The 24,749-nt window shown below is 48.0% G+C and overlaps 2 protein-coding genes and 1 long non-coding RNA gene across 7 annotated transcripts in view; 1 reads left to right on the top strand and 2 right to left on the bottom strand.

Annotated features, from left to right (window-relative positions):
* Nucleotides 1-1,916: 1,916 nt before the first annotated feature.
* Nucleotides 1,917-4,157, bottom strand: LOC143434643 (uncharacterized). 4 transcript variants are annotated; one of them, XR_013104278.1, is made up of 3 exons: nucleotides 3,795-4,156; nucleotides 3,031-3,549; nucleotides 1,917-2,283 (listed from the first exon to the last, which is right to left on the bottom strand). It is a non-coding gene; the product is annotated as an uncharacterized LOC143434643 (long non-coding RNA). The 4 variants fall into 4 exon arrangements; XR_013104277.1 differs by having other exon boundaries at nucleotides 3,228-3,549; nucleotides 3,795-4,139; XR_013104279.1 differs by having other exon boundaries at nucleotides 3,339-3,549; nucleotides 3,795-4,128.
* Nucleotides 4,149-14,529, top strand: Proz (protein Z, vitamin K dependent plasma glycoprotein). Its single transcript, XM_034520990.2, has 8 exons — nucleotides 4,149-4,306; nucleotides 6,437-6,600; nucleotides 7,074-7,098; nucleotides 7,722-7,835; nucleotides 9,251-9,382; nucleotides 9,741-9,823; nucleotides 12,986-13,103; nucleotides 13,954-14,529. The coding sequence occupies exons 1-8, from the start codon at nucleotides 4,237-4,239 to the stop codon at nucleotides 14,445-14,447; spliced, it is 1,200 nt and encodes a 399-aa protein (XP_034376881.1). The 5' UTR covers nucleotides 4,149-4,236; the 3' UTR covers nucleotides 14,448-14,529.
* A 3,142-nt stretch (nucleotides 14,530-17,671) lies between these two features.
* The window catches only part of Pcid2 (PCI domain containing 2), a 31,988-nt gene continuing 24,910 nt past the window's right edge, over nucleotides 17,672-24,749 (bottom strand). For both annotated transcript variants that reach the window (XM_076913833.1, XM_076913834.1), the window contains 5 exons: nucleotides 22,318-22,418; nucleotides 20,898-20,971; nucleotides 20,639-20,764; nucleotides 18,989-19,112; nucleotides 17,672-18,712 (listed from right to left, as the gene is read on the bottom strand). In XM_076913833.1, coding sequence (XP_076769948.1) covers nucleotides 18,623-18,712; nucleotides 18,989-19,112; nucleotides 20,639-20,764; nucleotides 20,898-20,971; nucleotides 22,318-22,418 — 515 coding nt within the window. In that variant the 3' untranslated portion in view covers nucleotides 17,672-18,622. The remainder of the gene's footprint in view (nucleotides 18,713-18,988; nucleotides 19,113-20,638; nucleotides 20,765-20,897; nucleotides 20,972-22,317; nucleotides 22,419-24,749) is intronic.

Here is a 24,749-nt window from a genome sequence, read left to right on the forward strand (position 1 = left end):
TCAGCTCACTAGTTGTTAATAGAGACCCTACCCCCACCAACGCGTGGGTCTTAGCTCTGGCTTTGATTAGGAGACCCCAGTGGGGTCTTTGCAAAATCTAAGTCCTGGCCTTATCCCAGACATTTAATTCTAAGTCTCTGGAGTGAGCCTAACCGAGAAGTTTCTGGAACTCTCCCAGACACTACCATGCCATTCAAGCAGGTGTTCATCGAGTGGCACGACGTGGCTGGACAGGGCTCAGGGCATGTCTCTCCCTCTAGACTTCCATTGCGTCCAAGCCCCGAGTTAATGTTTGTGGAAACCAAGCCTACGTTTAGTAAATAGAGTAACTTTTTCCAGAAGTACGTATAGCTTGGACTTTACATAACTTTCCTAAGCAAAGTTTAAAGGTTCTAGGACAAAACTTCCCCCAAATCAAGAGCTGAACCGAGTCCTTTGTAAACAGATTTTGCAACGTTTGGAAAAATCAACAAAAACAGCACTTGATTTCCTAGAACCATAGTGGCCGAGAGTGAGGCTGGGGTCTGAGAGCAGAGCCGACCTCAGCAGCTGCAGCTGGGACAGTGATGTGGACACTGAAGAACACCTTTTCTTTAGCATGGTCCACTGGCCCTGCCTATAGGTCAGCAGTGGGGGGACCACAGTTTCACCTGCCTCTGGGGATGGACTCTGTGGCTGTCCTCAAGAACAAGCACTCCCTGGGCTCTGACAACCCCGGGACAAGGTCAGCATCCACACAGATCCCTGAATCAATAGAAAGGCAAGCACATTATTCTGTGTGGGTGTGGGGTCAGTCCACTGAGCAGACATTAAAATGTGAGTTTTCAGGCTGGAGGGGTGGCTCAGCGGTGAAGAGCACTGACTGTTCTCCCAGAGGACCTGGGTTCCCCGCACCCACAGGGCAGCACACAATAGTCTGTAACTCCAGCACCAGAGGATCCAGTACCTTTACTCAGACACACATTCAAAAAAAAAAAAAAAACAAAAACAAAAAACAAAAAACAAAAAAACAAAAAAACAAAAACAAAACAAAAAAAACCTAATCCACATAAAATAAAAAATAAATAAATTATTTTAAAAGACAATATTTAAAAAGTCAATTTACTCAAAAACACTTTCATGTTGTACACATTTTACCACAATAAACATTAAGAAAAAAATCACCAATAATTTCAAAACAAGGAGAAAATTCATCACTCAGTACTGAGTGTCAGGGCTGGGAAGGTTAATCCTGGATTGAGTGAGGCATCTCCCCTTGTGGCTCTGACAGTTGGAAACCAGGATCTCTGTGGTGCTGGCAATGTGGGTACAGGCTCTGGGGTGCTGGTAATGGGGACCAGGTTCCCTGGGATGCTAGCGATGGGAACCCAGGCTCCCCAGGTGTGCTAGTAATGAGAGATTGCCAGGGCAGATAGTGGTCGTTTCTAAACTGATACAGAAAAGAGCAAAGTCCTCACTTGGCTCTGCTCCTAAGAATACTTTGGAATCCAGAAGTCAGACCTAATGCAGTGCCAGGGAAGGGTTCAACCCCCAAAACAGACAGGAACCAATCTGATGCAACGCACAGCAGGGTCTTTATTCTATTAGAGCTAGCTCAGGCTGCCCCATCACACTGCTGTCATGCAGGATGGTTTTGGTGGTGGGGGAGTCCGAAATATCTATTGGGGCAAGGCTTTATAGTAAGGGGCAATCGGGGGAGGGGATGAGTGTGCAAGCATCTAATTGACATAATTGGCTGGTGCTAGGAGTCATATTGTGAATTTAATTCTGCTCCCCTCTGCATTGGTGGTCGTTAGGCAGGGGGTGGGCTTGTAACCTGGGGGTGCAGGTTTGTTGGGGGGATAACCTGGAGATGCTGGTCTTGTTGCAAATTAGCCTAGAGACTAGAGGTAGGCTCTGTTTTTGTTGGGTGGGCGGCAACTTGGAAACCAATGCTAGGTACCAGCCTGTTAGTTTACCTGAGTTCAAACCTAGGTCAGGTTCTCTAAAACGGAGTCTGAACTTAAAAGCTTTGGCCTCTCATTATCAAATGGCAGAAAGAGAAAAGACTTTGCTCCTGGAGGGTGGCTTTCACAGAGGCCACGCCCTCCCGATGCTGAGGAATGTAAGACCAGATGTCTTCAGTGTTTTTATATCCTGGATGGTTTGGGGAAGCCATAGACGTGCTTCCCATCAGTCTTCCGATCAGCCTGTGCCTAGAGAATGTGTGAGCAGGGCTCAATTTCATCCAACGAATTCACTTAAAGTGGTCCCAGGTGGCAGGGGAAGACAAATGATAAAATCCTTCAGAAAAAAAAAAAAAATGTGATTCAGGTGACGTTAGTGCAGAACTGTCAGAAATAGCTGAGGCCAGAGACACTGAGTCTGAAAGTTTAGGGTCTGTGATGTCTCTGCTTGGCATCAGTGACTCTGTCTGAACTAAACTGAGACCTAAGTGGCTGGGAACACCTGTCAGGGACTTTTTTTTTTTTTTTTTTTTTTTTTTTTTTTTTTTTTTTTTGATTGAATCATTTGAGGTGGGAAGACCCACTTTTAATCCAGGCCAGACGTTCTGCTGGGAGCCTAAATAAGGTTATGGAAGATGGAAGTTTGCTCGTTTTGCTGATTGCCCTCACTCTGGCTGGCAAGTCGATCCCTCCACTGGAATTCCTACTTCTTCAGGATTCTGGTGTATATTGGACAGCAGCTGAGACATCCATCCTTGTATACTGCACGACTACTGGATCCTGGGTACTGGACTAAAGACAACCATTATTGGACTAGAAGGACTACAATTCATAAACTACTCTAACAAATCCCATATATACAATAAGATTAAAAAGAACATTTAAAAAGCCAAAGAAAAAGCACAAGAACATACTCAGATGGGGAGGCACACACAGAGATGCCATAAAAACACAAAATCTGAAGCTCTAATGTGTAAGCAAAAGATCTGTAAGGTAAGAAAGAAATGCCCAGATGAAGCATTATGAGACCAAAAAAAAAAAAAAATTATCAAAAATAAAAAACAAACAAACCCTGGAAAAATACCATTGAGTTTGTTTTGTGTTGGCCTTCTGCTGGGCGTGGAACCTGCCTTTAAGTATTGTTTGCATTGCCATCGAGACTCCATTGGGGAAAACTAATTTTTCCTTTGAGAGTGCTTGCCAACTGGAGATAACTTCTGGGTTCCTGGTGGGGCTTGTGTCTACCTCCCCACCTAGCACTGGGAGCCATCTGGTTTAGACCTGTGCGTGCTGCCTCTTCTCTGAGTTCACACGTGTGTTCGTTCCATTGTATTGAGAAGACCCAGTTTCTCTGTTGTCTTGTGTCCCCTTGGGCTCTCACAGATTTCCCACCTCTTCTTCCTCGGAGTTGCATGAATGCTGACAGGAAGGGTTTGGATCCCTCTTCTCGAGCAGCTGTTCTTGGTTTTAAGATTAGTTTTTAACAGTGTGTAAATGAATGTCCAGGTGGAGATGGAGCCCCGCAGACAGATCTCTCTCTCCAGACTTTTCCTAGGAGGCAGCACAGAGACCTCCAGACTGTCTGAACGTCCCCTGCTTGGTCCTAGGAAAAACAATTTCCAGCTTAGGTCATTCACTAAAGATACAGTTGAATTTGTTTCTCATCCAAATTTTTAAAAACACAGTGTATGTATTGATAGGCCGATGCCCTCTCTGTCTCCTTCACTCAATAAATAATTGTGTTTATAGATGTCATTAGATTTTTACCTCTGTGAGTGCCCTTCAGTCAACCAAAGATACAGGCACCAGCCATGGTGATATAAGGACCCATTTGCTCACAATACTTACATCCTATCTAACTCCGGTGTCGCTGTGAGTCTGGCTTCCTCCCACGTGCCTCTCACCAGCCCATCTTCATCATGGAACTTTGCACTGTAAAATTCCCTTCTCTGTTAATTCTACGTGCCCTTCCTCTGTAAGACCATACATTTCCTGCGGTGGCTTCCTTCCTACTCATGCTGTGTCCAGACCCAGGAAGGCGCCTTGCAGGGAAAGGAGCCCACCCGTGCAGAGGCCCCTCCACGTCTACCTCTTCCTAACCATAAACACAGGAAGGGAGAGTAACAAGAGTGAGCCTCCTCCTCAAGCCATCAACTTCTGGGTCCACGGGTCACCTAGACTAGCCTCTGTGTGTTCTAAGGCACATAATGACCACAGTGCTTTCCACAACCCTGGACTTTGGCTGTTTGCAGACTTTGCTCTGGCTGGGCTAGCCGGGCTCTGGGTCAGCATGGCTGGCTGCATCTTGCTGCTCCGGGGCTTCATCCTTATCCTCGTCCTGCACCAGGTGGAGCTTTCAGGTAGGCATTTTCTGTTTTATTCTTTTTAAAGCATTTTCTCTCTTGTTTTGCCCATTAACTTATTTATTTATTCAGTTTACAACCTGATTGCAGCCCCCTTCCTCCCAGTCCCCCCCACACACACATCCCCTCCCCCACCTCTCCTCCCCTTCTCCTCTGAGAAGGGGGGTACCAACCCACCCTGGCACATCAAGTAACTGCAGGGCAAAACATTTTCTTAAGTCAGTGTCTTATTCTATACCCCAAGCTAGTTTAGAATTTACTGTGTAGTTCAAGCTCTTCAGCTCTTGGCAATCCTTCTGCCTCAGTTTCCCACATGCTAGAACCACAGGAATGAATCAGGAGACCTAGTCATCTCATCCTTGGGACACTCAGTGGTTCTAAAGATGATCCTGTCTCTGGGGGCCTGAAAGGACAAGCCACATTCTCACTCTCCCTCCTGAAAGTCAGTGTGGTAACAGCTGCTGAGAGGAACAGGGACCTGTCAGGCCAAGTACAGCCTAAGTTGTGCAGGGCGAGACCAGCCCAGGTACCCCTTAGCCAAAGCTAGGCTGTAGCTTGTTCACATACATGTCGAGTGGTTTTTTTTTTTTAAATTGGATATTTTCTTTATTTACATTTCGAATGTTATCCCTTTCCCGATCTCCCCTCTGCCAACCCCATATCCCATCCCCCCTTACCCTGCTTCTATGAGGGTGCTCCCCCACCCACCCACTCCCGCCTCACCACCCTAGCATTCCTCTACACTGGGGCATCAAACCTTCACAAGACCAAGGGTCCTACTTCACATTGATGCCAGATAAGGCCCCTTCAGCTCCTTCAGTCCTTCCCCTAACTCCTCCATTGGGGTCCCTGTGCTCAGTCATGCCGGGTGTTCTTATCCTGTGCCAGAGGACTGTGGGAACAGCTAGCCTGAGTCTGGATCCACACTGCTCTCTCCACCCTGGAGCAGCCTTCTGTGGTGCTCCTAGCCTCTCTGAGTCTCAGGGCCTTCTGTGTGTGGTTCCAAACCACTGACCTCCACTCTCTCCGACTTCCGCACTCCCTCCATCCACGCCTGACTCTCCTGTGGAATGGTGTTTGCTCAAAGCCAACTCCCTGTGAGGGTGGAGCACACATGGGCAAGTTCTGTCTGCCATCCGCAGTCACTAGAGCCTGAGCAGAGGTGCTCAGAGAATCACTGTTGTCAGGTTGAGCCTCCTGAGCCTTATGATCCAAACAAACACAGCTTTAGCCAAATAGGGAGGGCTACTTGGTACTTTGCACAGTGGTATGTGTGCGTGTGTATGTGTGTGTGGGATAATCAGACAGCTCACATGCCTGCCTTCATCCTGTAGACAGTGACTGTGAGCTGGATGCTCCCTGGTGAGTAGAACCGTATCTCTAAGCCCTGTGATGGCATCACGGTCCCTGGGGTGGACAAAGCCTTGTTGCCACATCAACACCAAGCTGTGAACACCTTCTCAGCCTGCCCTCTCCTCAGACCACTGCCCGAAGTGTCCAAGGTGCAAACACGGGTAGGAGATGCTCAGAGCCCAATTCTACCCTGTGAATGTGCAGAAGGGAAAACCGTGTGGGGTCTGGAGCTGTGCCCGAGGGAGTGACTTAGCCTATCCTAGTGCACCCCATCTCTAGAGCTGTCTGTCTGTCTGCCTGTCCAGAACTCCTTCCTACCGTGGAGAAGCCACCGAATCCCTGCATCCCTGTATTTCTTGTTCATACATGGACACCCTCCCCTCTCCATGAAGCACTTACCTGCTGTGTGTCTGTCCACAGGTGTTGCATTTTTGCAACACCAAGATCAGAAACTACCAGGGTAGATAACATTGAGGCAAACAGTGATGCACCCTCTCATGTTCTCGTGCTTCTATGTGGACACTCACCTACTGCAGCTCACAGAGTGTGGCTTCTCTGGGCCTGGATCCTCGATCCATAAAATGTGTCTGCCTGAAACTCACAAGGGCCGCTCACTCACTCAACCAAGAGAAAGTACATGCCCAGCTGAGGAGTGAGCAGCTGGTCCTGAGGATGCACAGAGCAGGCCCTGCTGACTAGTGGAGAACAGCATGGGCTGGTTGAGGCTCTGTGTGTGAGAGGCCCCCATGGTCACACTGTTCTGCCCCTCTGCAGTGTTTCTTCCAGCCTCGAAGGCAAACAACGTTCTAGTGAGATGGAGGCGGGCCACTTCTTACTTCCTGGAGGAATTCTTCCAGGGGAACTTGGAGAAGGAGTGTTATGAGGAAATCTGCAGCTATGAAGAAGCAAGAGAAGTGTTTGAAAATGACGTCAGCACGGTAGGAAAGCCCTCGGTGCCTGTGTGCTTTCTCATGGTTCAGACACAGCTGTCTTGAAATTAGTTAGCCGGTTTTCTTAGGGTGGGGTTGGCGCAACCCTGACCTCACACATGAGAAGCCAGACCTAGAGATGGCAGCGAACTGGCCTCAGTAGCAGGTGAGGAACCCCATGCCCTTTCAGGTCAGGCTGCCTAGTTGGGGAGACCTGCCGATCACACCACGACCAAAGCACCGCTCTCTGCTGCTTGTACATGCCAGGAGAACTTTAGAAAGAAGAAACTTTTTCTTTACAGACACACAGCAAGAATATCCCCCATGATCCCTACTCCTGGATTAAGTAATTGCTTTTCACACACACACACACACACCACACACCACACACACACACACACACACACACACACACTAACCAATCAGGTAAGAGGTCAACATTTGGTTACCTGGGGTAACATTCTTCCCTTTTGCCCCCACAGAATGAGTTCTGGATACAGTACAGTGGTGAGTGCCTTCCCAGCTCTCTGGCCTGTGTTCCTTCCTCTTCTGCTCTGAGATGGGTCTCCAATGGAGCCCATGGGTTTATATTCTAAGCCTCTGGCTCCTGGGAGGGACGATATATCTTCCAGGGAAGGGCAATGATCCTAAGGCTCTCCCTAGTAGGACCACAATGAGGCCTCTGGTTTTGGTATGTTGATATCTGGGGGTTCCCAGGCAGCTAGGGCTCAAGCAACAGACGGGAGCCTCCTCCCCACTACATAGCTTGTCCTACTTCTGGGAAGGAACACACTGTAGGCCAGAAATTGTTGGTTCAGACTGGAGAGAACAGTGGCTGTGAGCCAGATGTCTGTCTTGGGGCCTGCTCTGCAGGATATCCTCAGGAGGAACATGAGGTGGGTGTCAGCAGAAAGCTGAATGGAGAACATAGGGTGGGTGAACTCAAGGACCTTTTGAAATGAAAGAAAGACGGGGTGCATGATAGTAATGTCAAGAGATGCATAGGAGTCCCATGGCACCCAGTGGGACAGGGAACACCTGGAACATGGCCTTCACTGCCCTGGTGCAGCAAGCGTGGGGTCCTGGCTCAAGGATTCCACAGTGCAGGTTCAGAGGCCCTTCTTCCATAGGTGGCTCACTGTGTGTCTCCCAGCCCTGCCTCAACAACGGGACATGCGAGGACCACATCAGAAGTTACAGTTGCACGTGCACCCCCGGCTATGAGGGCAAGACCTGTGCAGTGGGTAAGGCTCCGCCCATCCCCCCATCCACGAGGGCCTTGTTGGAAGTCACAACAGCTTGCTCAGGCACCAGAGGGTGCCTGGGAACCATGAGACACTCATCCCAGGGGGCTCCTTGATTCCCCTATTCCACCCCACCCTGGAAATCATGCCACAGGTGCTGGCTGCATCCTGTGACCCACCGTCTGGCCCCAGCTCTGTTGAAATTTCTCTTTCCTAACCATTCCTTATAATCCATAATTGGCATCCAAGTTGGAAGGGCAGTACACAAGTGTGTCTGACTGGCATGCCAGTTGGGGATACTCCAGATAGAGAGAAATCAAAGCAAAACTTCATAAGTAAATAGTCTTTTTTTTTTTTTTTTTAAGTTCTAGGAATTGACTCTAGGGTCCCATATGTGCAGGCAAACACTCTTCCACTGAGCAGTATCTTCAGGCCTATTTACTTTCTATTTTGATCAGGATCTGAGTAAATTCCCCAGACTGGTCTTGGAAGATGGCTCAGAGAGGTTAAGAAGGCTGCCTGCTCTTCCAGGTTCAATTCCCAGCACCCACATGGCTCCTCTCAACCTTCTATAGCTTCAGTCCCAGGGGGAATCTAGTACCTCCTCTGACCTCTGCACACATATGGTACACAGATATATATGCAAAACATCCACACACCTAAAAAATAATGGAACTTGCTATGTAGCCCAGGCAGGCTTTGAACTAATGATTCTCCTCCCTCAGACTTCAAAGTAACTATGATGAACAGACCTGTAGCACCAGGCCTGACTAAGAACAGTCTCTAAATACCCATGCAAATGACCTTATGGGGCCAAGGGAATGGATTCTTGATAATTGGTGGCTACAGAATAAATGCATGTAACTCTTCCTGTGTCTCTGGTAGCTCAGAACCGGCTCTGTGGAGAAAAGGGTCCTTGCCCAGTCCTTTGCTGTCAACTCCAGATTCCCAGGCCATCACCTCTCTAGTGATGCTTTGGGTGTGTCCCACCTAGACTGTGCCAAGGGACTACAGCTCCACCTCAGCTGCTCATCTGTCTATCTTGGGCTCTGACCCCTTTCTTGGTCCCATTTCTGTTCTTTAAAGGAACAATCCAAAGACAGCCGCTGTTGCATTGGGAAAGGAAACAACTGGGAACGTAGATGCTAGTGCAGTGGAAGCGTCCATGTGTGACTCCTCCTCGGCCAAACATAGGTGCCACCTCACTGCGTCTCCATGAGCTCTCCTGAGTGTGGGAAGCTTTCTGTGACTGGAGAGAATGAGGACTGTAACTGTATTACCATGTTTAAATTGCCCTTGTACACATAACACACAAACAACACCAGGACTAACCAGCCAGACCCATGCGCGGATAGACAACGACATCGACTGTTCCACACCGGCAAGGCTGGTTCTAGCTTCTCCTTCCCTTTCAGCTAAAAATGAGTGTCACCTAGAGAGGACGGATGGATGCCAGCATTTCTGCCACCCAGGGCAGTCATCCTACGTGTGCAGTTGTGCAAAGGGCTACAAGCTGGCCAAGGACCACAAATCGTGCAGTCCAAGTGGTGAGTTCTCACAGAGGTAGGCAGTCACCCTCCACTTCACCGTCCTTCTGCCGCCATGCACAGGGGCTGGAGTGCTATGGTTAGTTAGATGTAGTTGCTGACTCCTGGTTCTGGCCTCCATGTTAGAGCAAGCACAGGCCGGAAGTACTCTGTGTCAGAAGAGCCTTGACTCTCTTATCCACAACTGCCCCCTAAGTAATCCCGGGAGCAGGCAGCCTAGCACTGCCTCGCTCCCCACGGACACCAAGGACCTTGAGTCTGCCAGCATTCAAATGAGACTTTAGGCTACGGCCACCGTGGAACCCACGTCTGCTCAGAAGATACTGATTTTCTCCCCATGTCGCCGCCACAAACGAAGACAATTGTGCATGTGGGGCCCTGACTTCTGAACACATCAGGATGACAAAAAGCTGCCAGAGTCTGCCCACCTTCCCATGGCAGGTAATAACACCCTCTGGCAGGGTAACAACCTCTGTTTTGTTACAAACTACATTCTGTTGTTTCCATTTTCTTGCCCAAAAGAGCTAAGGACCGGGGAATTAGGACAAGCTCTTTGCTGAGCCCCACCGGCTCTTGGGGAGCACAAGCCCTGCTCTCCTCATCGTTTGCTCCTCATTAGAAGTGTGGGTTGCTTACATCCACCAGGATGCGCCGTGTGTGTCTGACCAGTGGCTTTTTACTCTTCCTCTATGCCACAGTGGAGCACCAGGGGATGCAGCTATCTGAACACAGCCCCTGACTGGCTCACCCTCTGCCGGGTCTCCAAGCTACTGTTTCCTCCCATTCCCCTTTGCTCTCCTTTCCTTGACTGACTTAGAATGTAAGCATTGGAGGCCTGCTCACCTGACAGTCGCTCTTGACAAGGATCATATGCAACTTGACAACAGTAACATAGGATTCTCCTGTTGCCCACACCTACACCCTTCACTGTAAGTCCCAGTTACTTGGTCAGTAATTGCTCCGCTTTGTAACTCTGCAACACAAGCAATGCGTGGTCCTTAGGGTTCTATGCCACCATCTTGGTTTTGATTTCCCTATTTTCTACTCTGTTCATGGCTCTCTATGGCAGACTCGGTCCTCTACTTCATTACACGTCCCATAGAATAGCCCGCTCAAAGGGGGTATAGTGCTCACCATGTAGGCAGCGAAGAAGTTTCCAGGTGTCACAGGAATATAAGTAAGAACGGATGAAAATAGCTTTAATAGTTTTGATTCGATCTAAATGTATGCTAAATAATATACATATAAAATAAATCAGTTTTTATTTTGTTCATATATACACACACAAGCAGCATTAAATGGATCTAGTAGTGTGTGTGTGTGTGTGTGTGTGTGGCAATAATAATTAAAGAGGAAGAGGTCATAGATTTGAGAGGGACTTGGGGGAACACACACCTACTAAATCCATTTAGTGTTGTTCATCCGTACTTGCGTTCAGGGCTGGCCACTTGGGATGGAATAACCTATTAGCTGGTCCCTGAAGAAAAGGATTCTTCCTCCCTCAGTGCTCATCTGCGGCAGCTCTTTAAGAGTGAACACGTTGTGAAAGTTCTCCACCCACATTAGCAAGCTGGCTGTGTCGTCATCATGCAGTATTGTTTAGGCAGCTACACTGTTGCTATTTCATGGCTGAAGTTTTCCTGTTGTGTCTAAAACACATTACCTCACACCAGGCATCCTGGTCCTCTGGATTTTATAATTCCTTCCATTACCTGAAGTCCCCCTGAGTCTAAAGTATAGGGCTACATATCTAGTAGGTAACGAGGTGGGGGACCCTGGGGACCCCACAGTCACCTACTCTCTGTATTTGACAAGTTATGGACTTCAGTAACAATCTCCCTCTGCTGCAAAAGGACCCAGAACTATGTTTATCAGACTGTGAATGACCCAGCTAGGCCCAGGGTATGGACACAGTGTGGGTGTGTGGACACAATATGAGTGGGTGTGGACACAGTGTGGGTGTGTGCAGACACAGTGTGGGTGTGTGGACACAATATGGATGGGTGTGTGTGGACACAGTGTGGGTGTGTGCAGACACAGTGTGGGTGTGTGAACACAGTGTGGGTGTGTGGACACAATATGGGTGGGTGGGTGTGGACATAGTGTGGGTGTGTATGGACACAGTGTGGGTGTGTGCAGACACTGGGTATGTGGACACAGTGTGGACGTATGCGGACACAAAGACACATTGTGGGTGTATGTGGACACAGTGTGGGTATGTACAGACACAGTGTGGGTGTGTATGGACACAGTGTGGGTGTGCAGACACAGTGTGGGGTGAGGCAGACAGTGTGGGTGGGTAAGCTTCCAGGCTCCTCTCTGTCTTAATCTGAATCATTTTGACTGCCATCTTCAAGGTCAGGAATCTTTTCCTTCAGCATCTAATCTGATGTTAATCTACAACCCGTACCCTATCCATCACCTACACTTTCTTTTTTAAAGATTCATTTATCTATTTTATGTGAGTTTTTATGTGAGTACATTGTCTCTTCAGATCGCTCTCTTCAGACACTCCAGAAGAGGGCATTAGATTCCATTACAGATGGTTGTGAGCCACCATGTGGTTGCTGGGAATTGAACTCAGGACCTCTGGAAGAGCAGTCAGTACTCTTAACCACTGAGCCATCTCTCCAGCCCTTGTCCATCACCTAAATTTAACTTGGGTTTTCTCTCTACGTAGTTATTTGGGCTTCAGGAATAGTGATCACTGCTTTGTTGGCCCTACACTGTGCCCACACCTAACAGGTGGTTCTGAGTCGGCTTGGCTGACTTTTCTCCTAAGTATGGATGGAACATGGATCTTGGGGTGCTTTTTTTCTGCCTGGCCTGCAGAGCTTGTGAACTATAACTTATTGTTTACAGAAAGCTTTGTGCTCTGTGAATGTGTTTCAGTGATGCTCTGAAACAGAGCAAGATGCCTGGAAGCAGCTTAATGCAATTGTACCTCGCTTTGAGGCTTTGCTGGGGAAGGCCAGTGCAGTGGTTGGGGCCAGCTGCTCCCCCTACAGAGACAAGACCCTGCTGTGTATACCGACTGCTTGGTCACATTTCAACTGGCTGGTATAACACATTACTTTGAGCATTCATAAGCAGTCCCCACTGTCCCTTTGAGTAAGCTTCCCTGGCCTTGAGGAGTTCCTCTCCACACATGCATGCATATGACTCCTGACAACTGGCAGAGCCTGCAGCTCCCCAGCATCCTCTCTTTAGGCTCCATCCTACACTGCTGCCACTGTGTCTCCGGGGGCTCTCTGCTCCCTTGCCACTCTGTGGGCTCTGCCTGAGTTATCCATACCACCCTCCCTGCACCATACAAACTCAGGAATCACAAACACTCTAGTCCCTGAGAGATCAATGTCCCTAGTGACCAGTCCTTCAATTCTGCCTGTTTCCCTTGTTCCAGGGGGAGGGACAATCTAACAGCCATTACTCTCTTTTGTCAGGAAGGGCCTCTAACCTTGGCAGCAGTGTCAGAGACACCACAGAAGAGACAGTGGGATGGGGACACTGACTGACTTGTCCCCTGGTACCCAGGACACCCACTCAGCTTTACTCTTCTCTGATGTCACACTGGCTCCTAACAGCCATTTTCTTTTTGTAAAGGTCAGATTAACAAATTCCGAAGGAGAGGACTTCTGTGCCGGCGTGTTACTACAGGAAGACTTCGTGTTGACAACAGCAAAGTGTTCGTTACTGTACAGCAACATCAGTGTAAAAGCAAGTAAGTATCTCTTCCGTGAACTTTCTAAGCTCTCGTAAATAAAACAATCCAACAGAGGGATGGCATGATTTGTTTTTTTCTACTGGAAATTTTGTTTTTAAGGCATGACAGGAAACAGTATCAATAATACAGTGATAGCTGGAAACGGCTAGCACAGACAACCAAGACATGTGGGTAGAATGTGGACACCGCAGGCCAGTGCTAAGTAGCATTTAGTACGGAACGCGTCCCAGCAGTAAAGCCACCACCTGGACATGGAGGGCTGGCTGAGGGCCAGAGAAGCTGGGTTCAAATCCCTCCTCTCAGAGGAGTCAGGTTCAAATCCCTCCTCCCTATCATCTTGGGCTGCAATCCCATCTCATCTCAAGACTTATCTGTAGCTTCATTCTCCATCTCTAAAACGCAGACAATCATTTCTCCCCATTGGAAAGTTCCTATAACCGGCTACAGATGTCAAATTTGAGCCTTGAAGTAAGTGTGTCTCACTGCTTATCATTAAATACTTACGTGAACAAGCTGGTGGCTGAGACCCCACCTGAAGGAGCCAAATGTGCCGAGAAGCCAGCCCTGAGCAGCAGGTTCAGATGGGCCTGAGGCCGTTTCTTTTCAGCATCTCCTGGTTTCTAACCACTTGCCACGCTGTCCTGTACTCCAGAATAAACGTTTGACTTTTTTAGAGGACAGTGTGAAGAGACCCAGGAAACGAGTCGGCTTGGCCCACTCTGTGACCCACACTCAAGTCCGGGAAGAACACAGTTGCTGCTCGCCAGGGTTTCCCTGAGCCATCAGTCCCTGGTGGCTAGCTCACTCTGGGAAACGTTGTAAGCTGGCTGGTTGCTCATGATTTCAGATGCTGACCTGAGGATCGGGATCAAGAGCGTTCATGTGCACATGCGATACGACGAGGAGTCGAGGGAGAATGACGTCTCACTGCTGGAGCTGGAGAAGCCCTTGCAGTGTCCCAGCTCAGGGCTCCCTGTTTGTATCCCAGAGAGGGACTTTGCAGAGAATGTCCTCATCCCTAGAACGGAGGGTCTCCTCAGCGGCTGGCTGCTCAATGGCACAGACCTGGCTACCACCCCGATGATGCTTTCAGTCACACAAGCAGATGGGGAGGAATGTGAACAGACCCTGAATGTAACCGTCACCACGAGGACAAGCTGTGAGAAGGGCAGTGTGGTGATGGGGCCTTGGGTGGAGGGAAGTGTGGTAGCCCGCAAACACAAGGGCACCTGGTTCCTCACGGGAATCCTAGGCTCCCCACCACCATCAGGGCAATCACGCATGCTCCTCCTCACCGCAGTCTCAAGATACTCCATGTGGTTTAACCAGATCATGAAGTAGCAGAAATCCAACAACATGGCTGCCAGAGGGTCAAATCCTGTCACAGTTAGCACTGGAAGATGTCTTGTTCCTTGGAACTTTACATGTTTCTTTACTCTTGAGAATTTCATACACATGTACAATGAAATGTGACCACACCCACACCCGTTTCCCTTCCCCAACTCCATCTATATTTCCCTCAGTGTGTCCTTCACATGTGTTTTTTTTTTTTCCCCTGAGAATCCACTAAGCTCAGTTTGCACTGCCTGTGTGTATGGTGTGGGGCCGGCCACTGGAGCACCCTCAAAACCACACGATTTTCCTTCCCCCAGCTGCAATCAACTGTCAACAGCTCCCCAGTGAGGAGTGGGGCAGGGAGTACACCCCCATCTATGTCAGAATCTCGTCTGGCTTGATCTTGTGCAGTCTTGAGCAGGTCAACCCAGCTGCTGTGAATATCTGACCAGAAGGCAGCATTTCACGCCATATCTCAGCTGTTTGCACTTCCCCATTCTCTCTGACAATTTTTCCTAAGCCTCGGTGGAGGCGGAGGTGTGGGTGTAAGGGAGTTGGGGCCTGTTGATTAAGATGTCCCTCTTAGGACTGAGCCCTCAGCCCCTCACTCTCAACACTGACTAATGATGCATTCTTGCGTTAACTGTGGCCCACTGTGAAAAGAAGCTTCTCTGACCAAAGCTGGGAACAGTGCAGCCCTATGGGTACGAGCATAAGTATTTAGAAGGTCGTTTTTAACATAACCACTTAGCAAAGTAACACTAGCAGCTTCTACCCTAGGCCTATGACCTCCCCAGTCACAAGCTTTTGGCAGAGATTATAGCTTCCAGCATGGAATCCCTGTAAAGCAGGTCTCAAAATCAACCAGAAAGCAGTTATTTACCCCATAATAGTTATGCCACAGTTGCACCAGTGTGCACATCTTGCCTGGCATGTCAGTATTGTAGATGAGGGTCCAGCACTGGGTAAGACCATTGTTACCTTTGCTGTTCCTGCAGCTAGCCCGGGACTTCTGGCCCTATGAAAGCTAGTCAGCAGGGAGTTTCCTTGGTAATTTTTTACCTAAACGGGGGCCTTTAGGAAAAGAAAATAGGATTTGTGAAATAAAATCAGTTATCAGTCATAAACCAGCTGGGTTACTGAGTGGAAGCTGAGCGGAGAGAGATTGAACACACGTGGCTGTGTCACAGTTGGTCTGTCTGTCACAGACATCTCTGCTGAGTCACCAGTGAGACAAAAGGGTAGCCCCATTATGATTCTGCTAGGGAGAGGAGAACAGGCTTAATCCTGGAAGAGAGCCGTGGACCTCCCGACAAGGCTGCACCTGGACATACCGGGTGAATCAGCGGATTCCGGGAGTGCAGTAGCCTGTCAGCTGTGCCCTGCAGTCGCTGAGGCTGTGCTTACGCAAGATCTTAGTTTCCTGTGCCTCGCTCAGCACCCTCATCTCTAAGAGGGATAGATGAAGCGTGGCTATGATGACATTTACAAAGGACAGGAAAAGGCAGGTAAACTGAGGCTGAGGTAGGGAGTCCCGGGTGTGAAGACAGACTGGGCTGCAGAGTAAGGCACTGTCTCAAAAGAACAATAATGGGCCAAACCAGTGTACCCTTAGGCAAGGGGTAAGTGTATTTGATGTTGATGCAAACTAGTCACAATAACGTATGGGTCTATGTCCCCACAAGCTAGGAGTCCACACCGGGACACCAGAGGCAGCACACAAGCACACACTGTGGAGAGGCAGCACACAAGCACACACTGTGGAGAGGTCACTGCTTTAACCGACAAGTTCAACTACTCATCACTTCAATCAGGTTCTGACTTGGGATGTCACTGTTTAATAAATTACCTGGAACAGCCTGAAAAGCTGATTCTGTTGCTTCTAACCTCAGAAGGATGGGATCCAGGATGCTCATAGCAACCTCAATATTTGAACTGTTACAAGGATACTTTATTGGGTCAGTTCATGGTAGCTCTGCAGGTGGTAACACCATAGAGGACACAGAGGACACAGGAGGGCAGGCTCAGCCTTGGTGGACACCAGCAGCTCTACCAGCCTGGGGCCATACTCAATGCCAGATGCTTCTCTGTACACCATGGGCTACTCATTCAGAGAGTAGTCTTGGGGTCATGGGACATGACCAGGGACAGGCAAGCTGCAAGGACATACTGTTCATCCAGTGTAGGTGCACAGGCAGCGTGCTCAGCTGAAGTGGTGCAATTCATAACACAGCGTACCACTTCTTTTAGCCCTGTTCTGGAACTCAGCTTCAGCTGCTGGAGATGGCAACATGGAGAATACAAGCTGTCCATGTACACAGCACTGAGCCCAGTGAGTCCAAGCCCACACCAACCATAGGAGTGAGCCACCTTCTAACCCCCAGGACCATATTTTCCATCACATGGAGCAGACGCCAAAAGCCACAAAGTCCTGACCAGGCAAAGATTTGGGCAAAGTCAGGATGTTGGTGCCTGATGGCACAGTGATGGGTGATTTTGCCATCCTGCAAGAGGATGTTAATGAAGTGGCCACGTAAGGGGAAGTCCTGCACCAGGCCCTGTGGAGAACACATAAGCTCCCGCACAGCTCATCTGCACAAGGGGTGGCTTCTGACTGCAGAGATTTAACAAATAGTTAGCTTTCCCTCCTTAGTGCACTTCTCATAAACAAGGGAACAAGCCTCACGCAGGGGCACACACCTGTAATCCCAAGCACTTGGTCTGGGGACACAGAGGCAAGAAGACAATCATGAGGAAGCATGGTCTACATAGAGTTCCAGACCAGCCAGGCTGTATAAAAAGACTCTACATCGGAGATAGATAGATAGATAGATAGATAGACAGACAGACAGACAGACAGACAGACAGATGATAGATAGGTGATAGATAGATGACAGATAGACAGATAGACAGATAGACAGATAGACAGATAGATAGACAGATAGACAGAAAGACAGACAGACAGATAGATAGAGATAGATAAATAGATGCATGCATGCATACATACATACATACATCATGGACAAATGAACAAAATAAACAACACAGAGAAGAAATGTACACTCTTAAGAAGTTGGAGTATTGGGAGCTAGAGAGATGGCTCAGTGGTTAAGAGCACTGGCTGCTCTTCCAGAGAACCTGGGTTCAATTCCTACCATCCACGTAGCTGTTCACAGCTATCTGTAACTCCAGGATCTGACCCCCTTAAACAGACAAAACAACAATGAACATAAAATAAATGAACTATTTATTTATTAAAGAGGAGAAGGAGAAGCTGGAATGTCTTCAGTGCTGCGGGATGCACTGTGCCCAGGCTAACTGTCTAGAGGAAGGGTTTCTGGACATGGTTAAGCTAGATGCAGCTGCAGAGTAAGGGCCCGGCAGGACAGTGGCTGTAGGAGACAGAAGAGAGGCAGAGGACGGGGCCATCACCGGAGCCCCACAGCCAGGCCTTGTCTGCGTCCCGCAGCCTTTAGAACTGCTAGAAAATGAGCAGAGAGCTGAAATTTTTACATCAGACTAAATTCTGCTTTTCTTAAACAAAGATTTACTTATGTATGTATGTATGCCTGTTGCCTGAGTGAGCTTATGTACACATGTGTGCAGAAGCCCGTGGAGGCCAAAGAAGGCAATGGATCCCCTAGAACTGGAGTTAGACGGTTGTGAGCTGCCACGTGGGTGCTGGGAATCAAACACATGTCCTCTGGCAGAGCAGGAGCTGTTCTTGACTGAAACATCTCTCCACCCCACAAATTCTACTTTTTAAAAAGAAGCCTCAAGCTAACCCAGCATTTTGAGCTCACAACATGCTGAAATTCTGCATATGAAAATAGATGCATTATCTAACATACAGTAAAGAACACACCACTTGTATACATTTGGATTACCTTTTAAAAAAAGAAAGAAAGAAAACAGTACAAAATGTTACAAAGACAGCCTCCATAAACGACATAAAACTGAAGCATAGCTGTCTCCTTCCCGGATGTTCACAAGCTCCAGAGGCCAGCAGCAGGGTGACTGTCCATCTTGAAAAAGAATCCTAGGTCTCAGCAAGGCTGGTGTGAGTTAGGACATGGAGCACATGGCTAGTCCCTCAGGTGCTGGCGACTGCCACAGTGATCCCGGGGAAGCACCAGAAAACGTGAGCGACAGAGGACAGCTGTGTCCGCAGGTCCTGGGCATCAGCATACCGTGGACAGTGGAGGGAAGGGGTTCTGCTTGCTGACAACCAGTTTCTGATGTTGATGGGAGATGTAGCCTTTAATGTGACCCTGAAACAGAGAAAAAGATAGCGGCTTACACCTCTGTGTCTCAGTCACATTGGATGTGTCATGATGACAACCACTTCCTTCCCTGGGGACACATGTGGCAGAGAACACGATAATGCAGGTTATAGCCCTCAGCACTGACCCACACGAGGCCCTTGGAATAGTATTTACTGGGGAAAAAATTAGTTCTACTAGAAAATGCTTTCATAAATAGAAAAGGTCTTCTGGTGACATCAGCACCACATCACGGCCCTGCTGAGAACAGGCAGACTCACGCACCATGTATATCAAGTTGGCCAGAATGCACTGGACCTCATCAATGTCCACGTCTTCCACATGCATGAACTTCAAAGCAACCAGAAAGGCATCTAGAGACAGCTGATGTGTCTTAAGTAACAAGTATCTACAAAGAAAAGAAACTACTGTAAGTAACAAGACTCAGTACTTCAGGGACAAGAGAGGAACCGGAGGACAGGAAATGACATCCTTTGGTGAGCAAATGTTTATACATATTTTAAGTTCTTACTGATAAGATACACCCTAAAACACAGCCCACAAGCAATGGCTATTAAGTACAATAGTATATAAGCTAGGTATTGTAAGCATCCACTGTATGAATAATATAATAGTATATAAGCTCGGTACTGTAAGCATCCACTGTATGAATAATATAATAGTATATAAGCTCGGTACTGTAAGCATCCACTGTATGAATAATATAATAGTATATAAGCTCGGTATTGTAAGCATCCACTGTATGAATAATATAATAGTATATAAGCTTGGTATTATAAGCATCCACTGTATGAATAATATAATAGTATATAAGCTCGGTACTGTAAGCATCCACTGTATGAATAATATAATAGTATATAAGCTCGGTATTGTAAGCATCCACTGTATGAATAATATAATAGTATATAAGCTTGGTATTGTAAGCATCCACTGTATGAATAATATAATAGTATATAAGCTCGGTACTGTAAGCATCCACTGTATGAATAATATAATAGTATATAAGCTTGGTATTGTAAGCATCCACTGTATGAATAATATAATAGTATATAAGCTCGGTATTGTAAGCATCCACTGTATGAATAATATAATAGTATATAAGCTCGGTATTGTAAGCATCCACTGTATGAATAATATAATAGTATATAAGCTCGGTATTGTAAGCATCCACTGTATGAATAGATATTTAGATATTTCCTGAGTATTCATTAAATCTTCAACGCATACTTTATCATAACTCTGAGATGTCCTGTCATTTCAACTCCTGCTTACTATTTCTGAGAGACTGCCTTCAGCTGTAAAAAGGTCTCTGTGTGTCTGAGAGGAGGCTGGGACAAGGCCTCAGAAGAGCCAGTGTTCAGCATCGCACAGGAAAAGGAACCATCATATTAAACTCCCTGACACACATGGTGGTAACAGAGGATAAGCCAGCTGCCACGACAGCAAAGGGAAGAGGATGATGGTTCCACAGTGTGGACAGGCAGGAGGTGTCTTGCCCCAAAGCTCATGCTGAGTCTGTTGCCAAGCTATGTCATTACACAGCCTTCATGGTCAGCCTCTGTCCCCAGAGGGTCAGGATGTCGCCCCCATAGGCTACAATGGGCTGCATCATCTGCCCAAGGGATCCCGTTGCAAGGCAGCCCACTTTCTTTTGTGCACTGTGTGTGTGTGTGTGTGTGTGTGTGTGTGTGTGTGTAGGGTGTGTATTTCTGAGTGAGAATGCAGGTGTGTATATAGAGTTCAGAGAACAACCTTAGCTGCCAGTCCTCGCCTTCCACCTTGCTGAAAGAGGCTCTCCTTGTCTCTGTGTTTTCACACCTAATATGGCCTGCAAGCCTCCAGCCTGGACATGGACTCTGGGGCTCAGGCTCCGGCCCACATGCTTGCACAACAGCCTTTTACCCAGGCACTCACACTTTCTTGAAGAGGTTCCTGTAAGTGATGATCTTCAGCTTCTCCAGGATAAGGAAGATGCCACAGCGGATGAAGAAAGTCTCGTGCTTTGCCAGGGCCTCATTGAGCAGCAGCAGATTGCCCTCACTGGGTAAGGAGAAACACCACGAGGGTCACAGAGCAAAGTCCCAGACAGAGAGGTCAACAGGGTTTCCAGGGCAACATGTATGCAATCTCTATTAGCCTCCTGCTCTTAAACAGTGTGACAGCACGGGCCTACCTGACAGCTTTAGTCACTTCTGAAAACTGCATCAGGTGGTATTTCCTCAGGAGCTCGATGGTCGGCATGTGACCCTAAGACAGAAGTTAGCTTTCCATAACAGAAACACTTTCACTTAAAAAAAATGTATGTACAAGTATGTCTGAGTGTATATCACACATGTGCAGGTGCCCAGAGGCCACAAGAAGGTATTTGATCCCCCTGAGCTGGAGTTCCAGGCAGCTGTGAGCTACCTGACATGGACACTGGGCACCCAATTTCAAATGTCTACAAGAGCAGCAAACATTCTAACCCCTGAGCCAACATTTCCACTTTTAAGATCAGTAAGATTCCCATCAAGAAATTACCTTTGAACAGAGAAACAGACAAAGCACAGAGAACCAAATGTATGAAGCTGAACAAGGATTTTACACCCCAGGCTGTGCCAGGTAGAAGGAAGGCTCAGCCGGTCAAGGCATCTGCTACCACACCTGAGGACCCAAGTTCAATGGCCGCAGAGCAGAAGGAGGGACAGTCACCCTCTGAGATCTGTGAGTGCTGCAGTCTGCAGTCACACAGAGAAACACAGAACATCGACGTATCAGTAAGCTAGATAGAGAACAGCAACTCTGGTCAAGAGATCAGGAAACCTGGGCACCAGTTTTGCAACTCAATGGGTACGACCTCAGTCATGACCTCAGGTGCCCTGCCACTTACAGACTGAGAGTGGTGGTAACTGAAGAGATGCCGGGTAAGCACAGGACTGAAGAACTCCTCTCAGGAGTGAGCTGAGAATGCTCAGTTCACGCTTCAGCAGGAGTGGGAGCGAGACGAATGACCTCACTGCTTTCCCATTCTCATAAGCTCTCCTCAACGATCTGTTTCAGCCACAGGCAGCACTATCTGCCTCCCACAGCTATGATTCGTCTTAGATGTGAAGAAGAAACACTTTACTTTGATGCTACACCAACTGACTAGGATATCTACCTACGTGGCTTTCCTGCCCAGCACTAACTGACCTTCACGGTGATGCACACATGCAACCCCATCAATTGGGAAGTGGAGGCCGAGGATCAGAGCTGACGGGCAGTCTAGGTTACATTAAGTTTAAAGCCAACCTGACATAAGACTGTCTCAAAAATATTTATTTATTATGATTAAGATTCCCATAGGCAGACTGGAATGGTGTTTTTCCTTTCTAGTTAACTCAGTGAAATGACTTTAGCTTCTAAGAAGAATTAAGTAACACATACTGTTTCCCTTGTTATATGACTATTACCGTTCAGACTTTCTGGAAGGACTTGGCGCCATGCGGGCGTGCCATGCGGGTGTGCCATGCGGGTGTGCCGTGCACACTGGGCCCTGGGCTATGCTCAGGTCCAGCACATCCCTCAGCACAAGCGCACCACAGCGAGCTACCAAGTCTGCTCCACACACTCACCAGCAGCATCTTCACTGGCAGCAGGTAGATCAGAATCATCCTCTTGTTCTTCTGGCTGGAGCGATGGCAGTGCTCAAAGGCAAACGACAGGTACTCCTCGGCTGCAGAGAGCAGGCCCTCATATCAGACCCGAGCACACAGCCCAGCATGCTCACCCCCGCCCATTCTACCACAACCCTGGTGCAAAAGGCAGGGCAGCCCCACCTCATTTCTGTACCAGTGACTTTTCTTAAGTCAAATCCACAGCCCCAAATTCATTAAGGATTTGCCTGGGTGTCCTTGGCCTGCCATGGTGGTCAGAGATGGCATAGTTAATGGAACTATGTACATTAACTTCTGCTGAGATTCTAATTTGCTACAGTCATCAGATTACTGTTAAAGCTGGAAACACAAATGCAGTCTCTACTACCCTATGCAGACTCAGAAGTGAGAAAGCCCACCGTGGGCAGCACACAGAGCGCCTGCCACTTAAACCACCATGTGCTCAAACGCTGAGTAACCTGTAATCTAAGTCTGTTCCCATTTCAGGTAAAGAGTCTGAACCTAATAGATTTAAGAATACAGAGAATAAATATTCAGTGTGCCAAGAGGCCCTACCCTCAGGTAGACTGTCCAGTGACACCCAGCATGGAACTCAGAGGGTTACCTCACTACTGAGACTTGTTAAGATAGTGAGCAGGAACAAGCCTTTCCTCAGTGCAAAGCCTGAAGGTGCAGAGAGGAGCAGTGTTGGGAGACAGACTTGCCTGCACAGGTAAGAATCGACTTGCTACCAAAGTCTCTCCTGGATTGTTAGGCCATGACTACAAAACAACAAATACGTTTGGAAGCACAGGTCACCTCCCACGGACTGGAGTCTGGGGCTGAGGAAGTCTGCACCGAGAGCCAGCTCTGCTCTCAGACAGTGTGGCTATGCAAAAGTGAAGCACTAATCTCACACCTAGAGGTAACTGTCACTGGGACAGGCCCGTGTCACCCACCCCAGCTGTCTCGCTAAGCAGCCCGCAGAGGTGCTCCTACTGGAGCTGTAGTGGAAAGTCCACAGCCAGGAGTGCACACAGGGCAGCACACAGGGGCTTCTTGTGTTTCTGTGTGCTCTGTTTTGTTAAGAGCTCTCAGAGGACTCAGGTTTCGTTCCAAAACCCACACTGGGGCCTAACACCATTTGTAACTTCTGTTCCAGAGAATCAGACACTGTCTTCTGCCCTGGATGGATCCTGCATGCACATGGTGCACTTTCTACATACATGCAGGCAACACTCAATAAAATAAAATAAATCTTAAAGAAAAGAAAAGGCTGACAGGAAGAGAAGGAAGGGAATAAACCTGACAACCAGGCATGAAGGTCCTGTGAACCTCAGGGAACTAAAACAGGAAGACAAATGATAAGGAGGTTCTGAAATACACATTACTTTATAAACAATCAAAGCAGAGGCAGGAGGGGACGCACCTGCGGGTAGTTGGGAGGAATGAATATACTCAAAACATGCTGTATGAAATTCCCAAGAAATTATTTTTTTAAGAGAAAGGAAGGAAAGAAGGAAGAAAGGAAGGAAAAATGGATGGATGGGTGAATAGATGGATGGATGGTTTCCAAACAGAGCTTGAGACAGAATACTCAGGGACAGGACTACCCTTTTTCAGAGCACAAAATAGTTCGGCAACCCCAAAGGCAGGCTCAAGACCATTTGGGCTTAAAGTAAATTGGACGAGCTGGGAGAGAAAGCGTGGGGTGGCAGTGTGGATACACCAGCCCTGGCCATATTAGGGTGGCAGTGTGAATACACCAGCCTTGGCTATATTAGGGTTCCCCAATATCTCTGAGCTCTCTAAGGAACACCACATCAATGCGATGTCATCTCTAATGCTCCTAACTTAGGCTTTCTGTTTAAGACAGGAAAGAGAAAAGGCAATGATAAGGAAAGCCCTCTGTGAAAGCTCGACCACCTACTGAAGCATAGGTGAAAGGAAAGAGACACAACGCAAGCCCAAGTGAGAGCTCAAGCAAAGGCGAGCTCCACACACAAGGTGCAGTCTTCTGCTGTCACAGAGCCTCAGGCCTGACAGCAAAAGAGGCTAAGCAACCAGCCCTCAGAAGCTAACTTCCTGCTATCTCCTGGAAAAGGGAGTACATGTCCATCTCAGAAACAGGGCATTGGATAATGCACATTGAACTACTTTTGATATTACAACTCACTACAGTCAGAATGGCTGGCATCATGAAATCTGTCATCAATTGCCTTAGAGAGATGGCTAAGAGGTTAAGAGCCCACATTATTCTTCCAGAAGACCTGAGTTCAGTTCCCAGGTTCTAGCACAGACATCTGGCAGCTCACAAGTGCCTGTAACTGCAGCTCCAGGAGATCTGAAGTTTCTGGCCTCTATGAACAAGGGATGCAAATACCGCCCTCCCCAAACTAACCCCCCCAATA

The sequence above is a fragment of the Arvicanthis niloticus genome, chromosome 16, assembly GCF_011762505.2.
Source record: "Arvicanthis niloticus isolate mArvNil1 chromosome 16, mArvNil1.pat.X, whole genome shotgun sequence".
NCBI lineage: Eukaryota > Metazoa > Chordata > Mammalia > Rodentia > Muridae > Arvicanthis > Arvicanthis niloticus.

Excerpts from the sequence above, each read along its gene's own strand:
- Proz (XM_034520990.2), top strand. The coding sequence starts at position 4,237 with ATGGCTGGCTGCATCTTGCTGCTCCGGGGCTTCATCCTTATCCTCGTC. Across the intron at positions 7,099-7,721 it reads GTTCTGGATACAGTACAGTG|GTGGCTCACTGTGTGTCTCC; the intron begins GTGAGTGCCTTC and ends CTTCTTCCATAG. Across the intron at positions 9,383-9,740 it reads CAAATCGTGCAGTCCAAGTG|ACAATTGTGCATGTGGGGCC; the intron begins GTGAGTTCTCAC and ends CCACAAACGAAG.